The sequence below is a fragment of the Pelodiscus sinensis genome, chromosome 21 (genome assembly GCF_052426305.1).
Source record: "Pelodiscus sinensis isolate ZL-2025 chromosome 21, ASM5242630v1, whole genome shotgun sequence".
NCBI lineage: Eukaryota > Metazoa > Chordata > Testudines > Trionychidae > Pelodiscus > Pelodiscus sinensis.
The window spans coordinates 27,364,988-27,377,418 of NC_143072.1; the positions used below are offsets into that span (position 1 = coordinate 27,364,988).

General features: G+C 51.3%; 1 protein-coding gene across 1 annotated transcript in view; it reads right to left on the reverse strand.

Annotated features, from left to right (window-relative positions):
• Positions 1-4,005: 4,005 nt before the first annotated feature.
• Positions 4,006-12,431, reverse strand: part of PRPF8 (pre-mRNA processing factor 8) — a 28,126-nt gene continuing 19,700 nt past the window's right edge. Inside the window, exons 29-43 of the mRNA XM_075904482.2 lie at positions 11,929-12,058; positions 11,504-11,650; positions 11,047-11,207; positions 10,291-10,482; positions 9,452-9,689; positions 9,106-9,234; positions 8,376-8,489; positions 7,979-8,152; positions 7,471-7,664; positions 6,807-7,046; positions 6,561-6,702; positions 6,073-6,213; positions 5,803-5,942; positions 5,220-5,422; positions 4,006-4,397 (exon numbers count right to left, since the gene is read on the reverse strand). Of these exons, the coding sequence (XP_075760597.1) occupies positions 4,243-4,397; positions 5,220-5,422; positions 5,803-5,942; positions 6,073-6,213; positions 6,561-6,702; positions 6,807-7,046; positions 7,471-7,664; positions 7,979-8,152; positions 8,376-8,489; positions 9,106-9,234; positions 9,452-9,689; positions 10,291-10,482; positions 11,047-11,207; positions 11,504-11,650; positions 11,929-12,058 (2,500 nt within the window). The 3' untranslated portion in view covers positions 4,006-4,242. The remainder of the gene's footprint in view (positions 4,398-5,219; positions 5,423-5,802; positions 5,943-6,072; positions 6,214-6,560; positions 6,703-6,806; positions 7,047-7,470; positions 7,665-7,978; positions 8,153-8,375; positions 8,490-9,105; positions 9,235-9,451; positions 9,690-10,290; positions 10,483-11,046; positions 11,208-11,503; positions 11,651-11,928; positions 12,059-12,431) is intronic.

Here is a 12,431-nt window from a genome sequence, read left to right on the forward strand (position 1 = left end):
CTCTGGAGGTGGGTGACAGAGGAGGGGGTCACGTGATGATTACCTGTTGTGTTTCCTTCCTCTGGGGTAGGGGTGGCCAACCCGTTACAGGCAAAGAGCCAAAATCATTGTGAATATTGCGCAAAGAGATGGGGGAGTGGGGGAAAGAAAGGTGTGTGTTGTTTTTTTGCTTGACAAAAGACTGCCCCCGTGTTGAGACTTTTTGGCCACATCAGGCTCCTGCCAGCCAACACACCATCTTGAAGATGCTATTTTTAATAGCTGTGACAGACGGCTCCCCTGCCCGGGTGAGTACAGGAGCAGTTTTCAGGGGCTGCTTCATGAGCTGCACCCTGGGAAGGGGGCAAAGGAGGGGGAAGGACCACATGAGGCTTGTGAGCCACAGGTTGACCACGGCTGCTCTGGGGCATCTGGTATTGGCCACTGTCAGCAGACAGGATACTGGGCAGGATGGACCATTGGTCTGACCCACTATGGCCGTTCTTATGTAAAGTTTCTAAAACAATAGTGATGACTGCAGATGGTTTAAAAGAAGACAAAGATCTGGTTTCAAAAAGTCAACATGGCCCTTCCCATCCTATATACCAGTGTTACCTTAAAAGTAAAGCTTATGCAAACCCAGATAGGTAAAAGCTGTTGGTCAACAAAGAGGGGAAGAGAAGGGAGGAAAAACCTTGGAAGAGGTAAATTATATCTTGGTTAAACTTAAATTAGCATAAACTGTCTCAAATTAATTCTTGGAGTGGTAATTGGCTATGGCATTTGTTTGTTGAAGGATATGAAGCATTAGGAATGACCCTTCTGTGTCAGACCCTACCTACTTGTGCTGGAGCATGCCAGGATGGGCCTGTTTTCCTTATATCTGGCCAATGTATATTGATCACACTCTGAGCCATGAATACTTTGTCTCTGTACTGGATGTAGTGACTGCTTATTTTAGGCAGTTTAGAGAAATTGTCTAAATACCATTCAAACTTTGGATTTAATAAAGGAATTTATAATTAAATTAGTGTTGTGTTAATACCCTGCATAAATAATTCCACCAGAGGAGTGCCCAATAAATATTAACAGCACACACTCACCTCATTATCCTCCTCCCAATCCCTCTTTAAAAGTCCCCTTTGCTGGCATCCTTACAAAAAACTTGACCACAGCGAAGCTTCTACTGTGCTGAGACCACAGCCTAGCATGGGGTATGTCTACACTACCCTCCTCATTTCACGAGGAGTAACAGTAGTTCGAACTAGGAAGCCTAGTTTGAACTACCTAGTTCGTGCCCCGTGTAGCCGCGCTGCACAGGGTTCGAACCAGCGGGGTTTTAAAAATGGCGGCTCCCCGCTTCTGCAAATGAAGCCCGGGAAATTCAAATCCCGGGCTTCATTTGCAAGTGCGGTATGCCTACATTACCCCACTAGTTCGAACTAGCGGGGTAGTGTAGACATACCCATGCTGATCAATATGGTCTCATTGTTTCCTGGTACTCCTGTCTGAGCCCCCCCGCCCCACCCACCCACGATCTCATCTTTTACTCATAGAATACTAAGACTGGAAGGGACCTCAAGAGGTCATCGAGTCCAGTCCCCTGCCCTCATGGTAAGACCAAATACTGTCTAGACCATCCCTGGTAGACATTTATCTAACTACTCTTAAATGTCTCCAGAGATGGGGATTCCACAACCTCCCTGGGCAATTTATTCCAGTGTCTGACTACCCTGACAGGATCTTTTTCCTAATGTCCAACCTAAACCTTCCTTGCTGCAGTTGAAGCCCATTGCTTCTTGTTCTATCCCGAGAGGACAAGATGAACAAGTTTTCTCCCTCCTCCTTATGACACCCTTTTAGATACCTGAAAACTGCTATCATGTCCCCCCTCAATCTTCTTTTCTATACTAAACAAACCTAATTCCTTCAGCCTTCCCTCATTGGTCATGTTCTCTAGACCTTTAATCATTCTTGTTGCTCTTCTCTGGACCCTCTCCAATTTCTCCACATCTTTCTTGAAATGCGGTGCCCAGAACTGAACACAATGAATCATAGACCTCAGAAGGTCATCAAGTCCAGCCCCCTGCTCTAGGCAGGACCTCTCCCAACTAAATCAACCCAGCCAGGGCTTTGTCAAGCCGAGACTTAAACACCTCTAGGGATGGAGACTCCATTACTTCCCTAGGTAACCCATTCCAGTCTTTCACCACTCTCCTAGTGAAATAGTTTTTCCTAATATCCAACCTGGACCTCTCCCACCACAACTTGAGACCATTGCTCCTTGTTCTGCCATCTGTCACTACTGAGAACAGCCTTTCTCCATTCTCTTTGGAACCTCCCTTCAGGAAGTTGAAGGCTGCTATCAAATCCCCCCTCTCTTCTCTTCTGCAGACTAAACAGACCCAACTCCCTCAGCCCCTCCTCATAGGTCATGTGCTACAGCCCCCTAATCATTTTGATTGCCCTCCGCTGGACCTTCTCTAATGCGTCCACATCCTTTTTGTAGTGGAGGGCCAAGAATTGGACAATACTCCAGATGTGGCCTCACCAGAGCCGAATAAAGGGGAATAATCACTTCTCTGGATCTGCTGGCAATGTTCCTCCTAATGCACCCTATTATGCCGTTAGCCTTCTTGACTACAAGGGCACACTGTTGACTCATATCCAGCTTCTCATCCACTGTAACCCCCAGGTCCTTTTCTGCAGAACTGCTACTTAGCTGGTTGGTCCCCAGCCTGTAACAATGCTTGGGATTCTTCCGTCCCAAGTGCAGGACTCTGCACTTGTCCTTGTTGAACCTCATCAGCTTTCTTGTGGCTCAATCCTCCAATTTGTCTAAGTCACTCTGGACCCTCTCTCTGCCCTCAAGCGTATCTACCTCTCCCCCTAGCTTAGTGTCATCTGCAGACTTGCTGAGGGTGCAATCCATCCCCTCATCCAGATCATTAATAAAGATATTGAACAAAACCGGTCCTAGAACCGAACCTTGGGGCACTCCGCTAGAAACCGACCGCCATCCTGACATCGAGCCTTTGATCGCTACCCACTGGGCCCGGCCTTCTAGCCAGCTTTCTATCCATCTTACCATCCATTTATCCAATCCACATTCCCTTAACTTGCTGGCATATTGTGGGAGACCGTATCAAAAGCCTTGCTAAAGTCAAGGTAGATCACATCCACTGACTTTCCCATGTCCACAGAGCCAGTTACCTCATCATAGAAGCTAATCAGATTGGTCAGGCACAGCTTGCCCTTTGTGAATCCCTGCTGACTATTCCTAATCACTTTCCTCTCATCCAAGTGCCTCAAAATGGATTCCTTAAGGACCCCTTCCATGATTTTTCCAGGAACTGAAGAAAGCCTGACTGGCCTATAGTTCCCTGGATCATCCTTCTTCCCTTTTTTGAAGATGGGCACTACACATTTGCCTTTTTCCAATCATCCGGGATTGCTCACAATCTCCACGACTTTTCAAAGATAATGGCCAAAGGCTCCTCAATGACATTTGCCAACTCCCTCAGTACCCTCGGATGCATTAAGCCCAGACCCATGGATTTGTGTACGTTTAGCTTTTCAAAATAGTTCCTAACCTGTTCTTTACCCACCAAGGGCTGTCCATCTTCATCCCATCTTGCATCACTCAGCGCATTAGTCCATGAATACAGAGGCAAAGAAAGCATTGAGTGCTTCAGCCTTCCCCACATCATCTGTCACTAGGTTACCTCCTTCATCCAGTAGGGGCCCCACACCCTCTCTGATCACCTTCTTCTTGTTCACATGCCTGTAGAAACCTTTGTCATCTTGTTACTTAATTGTGAACAATTTGGGACAGGGACAGTTCCCCTCCTTAAAAAAAAACAAACAAACACTCCATCTAACACAGCAGATTCCTGGTCCATGACTAAGGCTCAGGGATGCTATAATATTAAAGTAACATGCACAAGCCAAACAACATTTAAAAATCCTAGCAGAAGTGACTTTTTGAACCCTTTCATAGTGATGAGGCACAAGGACAACATGGAGTTCCCATTTATATAAAATTTATTAAGCCATTCTCCAAAATCACAAAGAACATTTGGACTCACTTTACACAAATCCTGCCGTCAGTGAATACACATGGAAGCATCTAAAGCAATGAACACCGAAAGCAATGCAGGGGGATGCCGGCAGATCACTAACTCTTCTGGAGCACATACACACTGTTGAATATCAACAGGACTAAATCTTTGCTGCATCTGGGTGAGTTCTGAGAGCCCAGGCCTATGCATAGAGATCCTCTCGGTCTGCAGAGTAGACCTCCCCTTCCTGCAACAAGGCGAAGTTGAGGAAGTGAGATGGGCGATGGACCTCATGGTAAAACTCCTTGGGATTTGCTAGCTGCAGCTCGTACTTCATGTTGGGATCATGACGAACACCTAGAATTAAGCAGCCCCATTTCAGTCCAGGCCTGAGGCTTCAACCATTTCCACCATCACAGCTTGCCCGCAGGAAGCTACCAGTCACATTTAAGGGACAAGACTAATGTGATTAACACATGATGAGGTGGACAGGTTTCCTTCCTCTTTAACGTTCATAGAAATCATTGCAAGCCCCTACTGAAAATCTCACCTGCAGTTGGGTGGAAGGATCAAGAGAAGTGGAACAGCTTCTTTAAGCTGAGCTTCTCTTTGCCTGTGTCAAGACTGATTTGTATCTCTCACATCTCCCCAAAAGCTTATCCTGTGCCATCCTCCTGTCCCGTTTCAATCCCTCATGCCAGAAGCTGTGTTCCCTCTTTCTCCCTCTCCATTCGTGTTCCATGTCAGAGGCTGTATGCACCCCATCTCCCCCCCATTAGTGTTCTCTGTAGGTGGGAGGTTGTTCCAGGTATCAATGTGTTAGATGCTATTAGGAGGCTAGGCAGAGAGGAGACAGGGATACTATTATGCCGGAAGGCATTAAATGGTACCATCAGCCAGTTGTTTGACCTATAATGTATATGTGCTTGAAACTGGCTCTGCTACACACATGGCAGGGGCTCTGGGTTCCACTTTTCAGTTTTCTAATTTGCCTCAGGAAAATCAATAGGGTTCTGCCCACTGATGCCTAGAACGATCCTTAAAATTCTGGCAATCATCATATGGGAGATTCAAGAGTTACCGTGAAATCAAGCATAGGGCCTCCCAAAGAACAGGTTACCCAGTTGTGATACAGAGCTTGGACACATGCAGCTAAGATCTCTGCTGGCAGGGACTCACCCATGAAGTTGTAGTTCCAGGATCCCTGTGCTGGTACCATGAAGAAGCCAAGGAAGCGGTCAGACAGCAACATCTGCACCCTCTCATAGTGGGATGGCAGGTAGCCCTTGGGGTTGTTCCCTTTGTCGGTGTTCTGCCTGCCCCATTCATAGCCACTGGGAGTCAGCTTGTAGGCAGTCAGTGTACAGGAGCCTGGGGTAAAACTGGAGAGAAGCAAAGTGGTAGTGACCAAACAAGCTGATCAGGCTAGCCCTGAGACTGAAGGGAAGAAGCTAAGTGTGAACATTGCCCCAGCTGAAAGAATTCTACCTCTAGCTCAAAGCAGCAAGCAAATGGATCCACTCCACAAAATGAGTAAGTCTCTGACACCAACCTTAGCTTACAGCACTCTAGGTGCTAGCCCTACCAACACAGGCTAAGCTATCCACCCATGCTCCCAACGGGCTGCACAGATCAGTGAAGCACATGCACATTCCAACCTCCGGAGCCTGGGTTTAGATCATCATCCCTGTACTGGCCCAGGCAGCCCACAGAAGCCAGGACCTGGGGATACACCTAGTGAAGGCCTGGCAGCCTCGCACACCTGCAGGTAATGATGATGGTTTTCTCCCCATCCCAAGAGGGATTGTCAGCCATGACCTTGGCATGTGTCGTGACGTCCTGCGGCGAGAGCTGAGGAGACTCATTGGGTTGCGTGTGAATCCATCCCAGGGGCTCCATTTCCTAATGGAAGAGAACTTGTTAGAGGTAGTGGCTGGGAGGTGACTTAGCTGTCTCTAAAGCATTCGAGACAAAGCCTCCCTTGCCCTAGCAGGAAATGGACCCAAGCGAGGGATGCAGGAATGAGACTCACCTTGAGATACTCATGTTGCGGCAGCTGGCCAGGGAGATGCACCGTCTGGTGAGTTCCCCACTGGGGCACCATGACAATGCACCGGATCTCCTTCACCTGGGGATTATCTGGAGGGCTCACGCCATACAGGTACCCTGCAATCTAGAAATACACACACGCATCAGTAAAGTCCTGGACCTACTAGGAAAATGCCCACGGATAGCACCCTCTCTACCTTGTGTTTCCAAAGCCAACAGCACTTTGTTTGAGATCCCCACAAACAGATGGGCCATCCCAATTGTTTTTCAGTGATAAAGGCAATTTCTACACAAGAGTGGGGACATGGGAGGTTTTGGAGCTGGAATCCAGCCAGAGTGTGCAGCCCCATCACTTGATGCTCCGTGGAATTCTCCTCCAACTCTGGGCCTTAAGAATCAAGGGCAGGGCTGACCCCCAGGACTAGCATGCCCCATTGCCAGTGATGAGCTGGTTTTTAAGCACAGACTCACCTGGGCCCGCAGGTCTGAGATGCAGATGAATTTCTTCAACACGTTCTTGGGAAGGATGTAGGTGTAGCCGGTTTCCTTGATGTCATCAGACGAGACATAGATGTGGTTGGTTCTCAAGTGGAGATTGGCAGCAGAGATCGCTCTGTGGAGAGGAGATCACCCAGCAGGTCAGAACAGACTGACCCCTCACGTGACTGCACTGGCTCTTCCCAGCCAGCCCAGCGAGCCCCAGACCCCTTCTGTTACCTGACTCGCCACTCGGTCTTGGAAGAGAAGGTCTGAGTCTCGTAATTGCTAGTAGTGGACGTGATGATTTCATCCCCATGCTTGTTAACAGTGCGGGTCTGTGTGGCTGTCAGCTGCGACTGCTCCTTGGTTTGCTTCTCAATCTCTGCAATCTGCTGTCTCTGCTGGGAGGGCGCCGAGATCTCCATCCCCAGGATAATATCCCGGATCTCCGACTGCGTCAGGGATGCCACGTTCACACTGGCAAGGGAATGCACCCAAGTGGCTAGATGTTCTAAGACAGTGGTCCTCAACCTTTTGGAGCTGCTGGGTGCCCGGGGCTGGCTCCACACATGCGCTGCGTGCCAGGGATTGGCACTGCACATGCGCCGCTCACGCGCCGCACACAGGCACCACATTGGGGAACCACTGCTCTAAGGCATTCCTCCAGACAAGCTCTCATGACACTAGTGGAGCAAAACAAGTGGCTCCCAGGAACAGGGAGCACAGCATCCTCGCCACCTCAGCAGCCCTTCAGTAGCCGCAGGCACAAATGCATGCACTGGCAAACATGCGCAGACTTCATCTGCCCATGAAAAAGATTAACCAAAATAACTAGCTTCCCTATTGGTCCAGGGAAAGGGGGGTGAGGGTGGCCCCTGTTATGACCAATCTCTGCTCTTACTTGTTCTTCTTCCCGTAGTCTGCAAGGATCAGGTCCTTGAGCTGCACCTCCACCTTGATCCACTCCTCATCTGTAAGCGTGGGCCAGATGTGGTGAGGCTCTGTAATGGTGGTCTTGTCCGGTTTCAGGATGACTTTGGCCCGGTCATTGTTTACATGCAGTGCCCGGAGAATCAGGATGAGCCGTGAGAATGCCTGTGGGAAGAGAGACGCCATTCAGCAAGGAGAAAAACCTGGCGCACAGGAGGAGACTGGGGCCTTACTCCTGCCTCAGGGACAGCTACGTTGCAAATGCAACACACAGACCACTCTGAAAGGAACCATCACTGACCCACGTGTGGCCTGGTGCTGCTGCCAGTACAGCAAGACCTAGAATAGAAGACGGGGATTCCTGCAGCATGGGCAGCAAAGCAAATTCTGTCTAGGAAAGCATCCTGCAGGGCTCTGGTATGCAACAGTTACTAAGGGGCCCTTCCCGGCAGCCATTTGGGGTGGATGCCAGACCTTACCGTGTAGGAGGAGATGGTTTTCAGCCAGTCATCATAAAGGTTGAAGAGAACCATTTGGGGCTCAGTAGCCTTCAAGATGAGATCACCAAACTTCTCAACTTTCAGGCAGGCCTGGAAGGGCAGCTGCAGCTCTGACCCTTTGATCACAATGTTTGGGAAATCCAGCAAGTGCACCTGGAATTGAGTGAGAGAAAGCAGGAATCAAACATTTCTTCAGACTCACCCGCTGCTCCCTAGATTCTAGGGCTGCACCATGGAGCTGTGCAAGGGAAACACACCCGGGCCCTAAATATGGGGTTGCATGGACACAGAGCTGTCCCTGGAGCAAGGTAGCCGTGGCAGAGCCGGGGATTCTCTCAGAGGGGGTTAATGGTGCCCACCCCAGCAGGCCCTTTACCTCCAACGGGTCCAGCATGCCCTTCCTGGTCACTATGATCTGCTTGGGCTGCTCCTCGACAGGCAGGGAGCGAATCAGGGCAGCCACTTCCTCAGCAGTCTTCCACTTGGCCAGCTACAGAGGAAGGCAAGGTTAGAATATGGTCACACCCCTCACTGCAGGAAAGCCAGCCTGGCCTTTGGGATGAGGGGGAAGTATCACAGCCTGGGCCAGCAAAGTCTCCTGCTACTGAGCTTGCTGGGCACCAACACCTGCTCACGAGGCTCCACCAGCACGGCCCCTGCCTGGCTGGGGGAAGCAAGTGGCTTATAAAGCCCAACAGGAGTCAATTCAACTGGTCGCTTAGCAACAAGCACTCAGCCTCACGTCACCAGCACTGCTCTGTCTGGGTGGGCTGGAGGCACAATGCACTAGAGCGGATGCTTTGACCGGAAGCGCATGCACTTCCTGCCTGGCATCCCTCGGCAGCAATGGCTGACAAGGCAGGGATCCCACCTGAGGTCCCTGCTTGGGACTGCAGGCTCTTTACACCCCCAAAATGCCTAGAACCTCAGCAAAAGTGAACCCAAGGAATCCTGTCCCAGCACAGGGACTCGGCTTAGCTCTCACTTTGTTGGGACTTCCAGTGCCCCAGAGACCTAAGGTCCCACCTGGAGGAGCCCCTGGTCACTGTTACTAAACACATCTCCAGAAGCTGCCAAAGCAATTCTCTGGCCCCCCTGGCTCCTACCTGGCCCAGACGCTTCTGTCCTGCCCACACAGACGTATGGATGATCTTCAGGAAGAGCTGCCCAGTCCTGGGATTGAAGATGAAAATGGCCCCGTTGATGGGCTTTGTGGTCAAATTCCCTTCAAAGGTCTGGAGAAAACAGCAAGGTGAAAATGCTTGCATGAGCTGTCTGTGCTGGGACGGCACACTCCCTGTAGGGAGTCCTCGGTCCCAGCCCCACGTAAACATAACAGACTTCCATGTCCGTTAGTGCCAAGGGTCACCAGGTTCCAACATCCCTGCCCTGGACTCCCCCAGGCTCCATCCTATACCCTTGCCAGAGGTTCCTCCTGCTGGCCACACTCACCTTGTGAATGGTAACTCTGTACACATTGGTGTCATCCACAAACCAGATGATCTGGTTGGAGAAGAGCTCCCCGTAGTTCTGGGAGGAGAGGTAGGGCTCTGTGGGCTCTGAGGAGTACAGCTGCAGCCCCTTGCGGATCCGCTCCCTCAGGACATACAGCGCAGGATTTGCCTTCATAATCTTGGCCATAGCCTGCTGAATCAGAGGCTTGCTCCCAGGGAACCAGTTCCCGTAGGCACTGGGAAGGAAGCGGCACAACATCAGCAACAGGCCCCTCCAGCTCGGGATCCAAACGGCAGAAACAGCCTTTCCCAGGGAAGCGGCTGGGAGCATTGCTCTTCAGCACACAGGCAGGAGCAGATGCTGGAGCCATCAACATGTCCCTGGCTGAAATCTGGCGCATCTTTGGCCCAGCTCTGCTCACCATCCTTGGGAGCTGTGCCCCTGGCTACCCCCTGCTTGGCTTCCCTGCATGATGCCAGGAGGGAAGCCACTAGGAGCACAGCAGTAAGCATGCACACTGCAGTCCCCAGAGCAGCTGCAACTGCTCCACTGTGCTGGGATGTCTGCGGGAGAGGCCCGGCCTTTGGAGCCCACCCCCATGGCCTTGGCGCAGAAACAGCTAGTGCTGCCAGCCATGGCTCCACCTTGTGAAGACCCCCATGTAAGAACCCAAGTGACCCCAGCCTGGGCCAGTAAAACTAACTGGCTGGGACCTGACCCACCAGCATTTCGCTGGGCCTCACCCACTCATTGCCTGCATCTCCCTGCCCCCACTCCAGCAGTTCTGACACGCACAGGGTGCCGCTGGACCCTGAAGGCCTATGGTAGGGCCTCACCTGTGCAGGTTATAGGCCAGGTCAATCGCTATAAGCACACCAGTGGGGGAGGGGTAGATGCTCATGTTGTCCGTGGTGTAGTCCAGGAACTTGGCTCTGGCATAGCGCTCGATGTCGTGGGAGTCGTAGTCGCCCCAGCGCAGCTGGATGTCGATCCAATATTTCTGAGTGGTGGTGCTGTCCATCACATCCCTGGGCAGCAGGAGAGAAAACAGCCCTCAGCTCCTGCCTCCCAAAGGGCAGCTGCAGCTTGCTCTGCCGACAGCACCTCCCGCCAAGCTAACGGGACCCACGCTGACTGTCACGCTGGGGCAGGTGCATGATGGGACAGATCTGACCGAGACCAGCCTGTTTCATATCGGCTCGGATCGGGAAGGATCGCTACTGGTCTCACATGTAATGGGAGGGGCCAGCCACATGCACCAGGGGCAGGTGCACCCATGAAAGGACGGACTCAAGCCTGTATCTGACTCTCAAGACAGCAGGCCACCAGCAGCACCACGCTGACTTCTGTAACTCCTTAAGCGTGGAGGGCAGAAATACAGTGCTTCAGGGAGAGGGACAACGGGAAGCAGCACACAAGGAGCTTCTGGCAGCGCCCTCTCCCAGAAAGCCAGTGCAGACGCAGAACACAGAGGAGAAACACTGACTGGCCTGAACCAGAGTCTCCAGGCTCAGCAAGTCAGCGCCCTACCAGACACCTGAACAGACCCAGAAGGCACGAGGGACACAGGGAAGAGACTGCCCAGCGCTCACTTGGAGTCTGCAAGCAGCGATGGCCGTGAGACGTTCCACTTGTAGGAGGCAAAGAGGAGGATGTCTGCACAGGAGGAGTTCATCTTGTAGGACTTCCTGGGATGGATGGTCTCCTTCTGCACGGTCTCGATCTCCAGAGCGTCCAGCTCCTGATCAAACACCTGAGGAGAGGGCAATTGCAATGAGGCAGGGCCAGGTTTGCAGGCACAGCCAGCTGTGTCCTCTGCCATCTCCATCATGAGGGCAGTGGGGAAGGGCGCAGCCCCGCCCCAAGTCCCAGTGCAAGAGATGCTAAAAAAGGCAATCTCCACGTCCAGCGGCAGGCCGCTGTAGGTTAACCCCTTCTTTCCCAGGAACTGGAAGGGACTTTCTGGGGGCACTGCTGGTAAAGCACCTGCCTCCAGCACGGAGGGACAGAATTACACACATCTGCACCCTCTTCTGACCCCCCACTTACTTGACACAAATCCATCACAATGCTCTCGTGGATCTTCTGCCACAAGTGGGCTCGGAATATCTGAATGAGGGAAATCTTCAGGGTTGGGATCTTGCCATGCATGAAGATACCTGTCAAATCCAGTTGCACCTGAAACCCGACATACACCTGACAAGAAAACAGCCACCATGAGAACATGCTTTATTCACAGGCATGCTGCATTCAAGACACGGGAGGAAACTGCCTGATTTTATTCTGGCCCACAGCCAGGCCCTGGTGAGCCCAAGATGACAGGATTAAGACAGCTGCTGCTCTAAGGAGATATTTATTTTTGCCAGTATCAGAATGTGAAGGATGGTGTGAATTAAAGAACTTGACTCAAACACAGCTCAGCTAATTGCATTCTACAGAGATACGCGAGTCCATAGGAAAGGGACTTCACTTACGTTGGCTCTGTTAATGGTAGGAGACCACCAGAGGGTGAATCTTCTGTTGGGGATCTGGTTCAAACCCGATCTCTGGGCATTTGTCAACTTCTTCCACTTCATGGACTCTTCAAAGCCACTGGCCTTCTCCCTGAAAAGAACACGCAGTCAGCTCTGCAAGAAAGCCATCCCATCCCACACAGGATTTCACAGTCTTGTCCACCCCCCTGCATTGAGTCAACAGTTTGACACTACTGCAAAAAAGCAAACATCATTCTGGGCTGCATTAACAGGAGTGTGGTGAACAAGACACGAGAAGTCATTCTTCCGCTCTACTCTGCGTTGACCAGGCCTCAACTGGAATAGTGTGTCCAGTGCTGGACACCACATTTCAGGAAAGATGTGGAGATATTGGAGAAGGTCCAGAGAAGAGCAACAACAATGACAAAGAGTCTAGAAAATGTGACCTAGGAGGGAAGATTGAAAGAACTGAGTTTTAGACAAAACAGCTGAGAGGGGACATA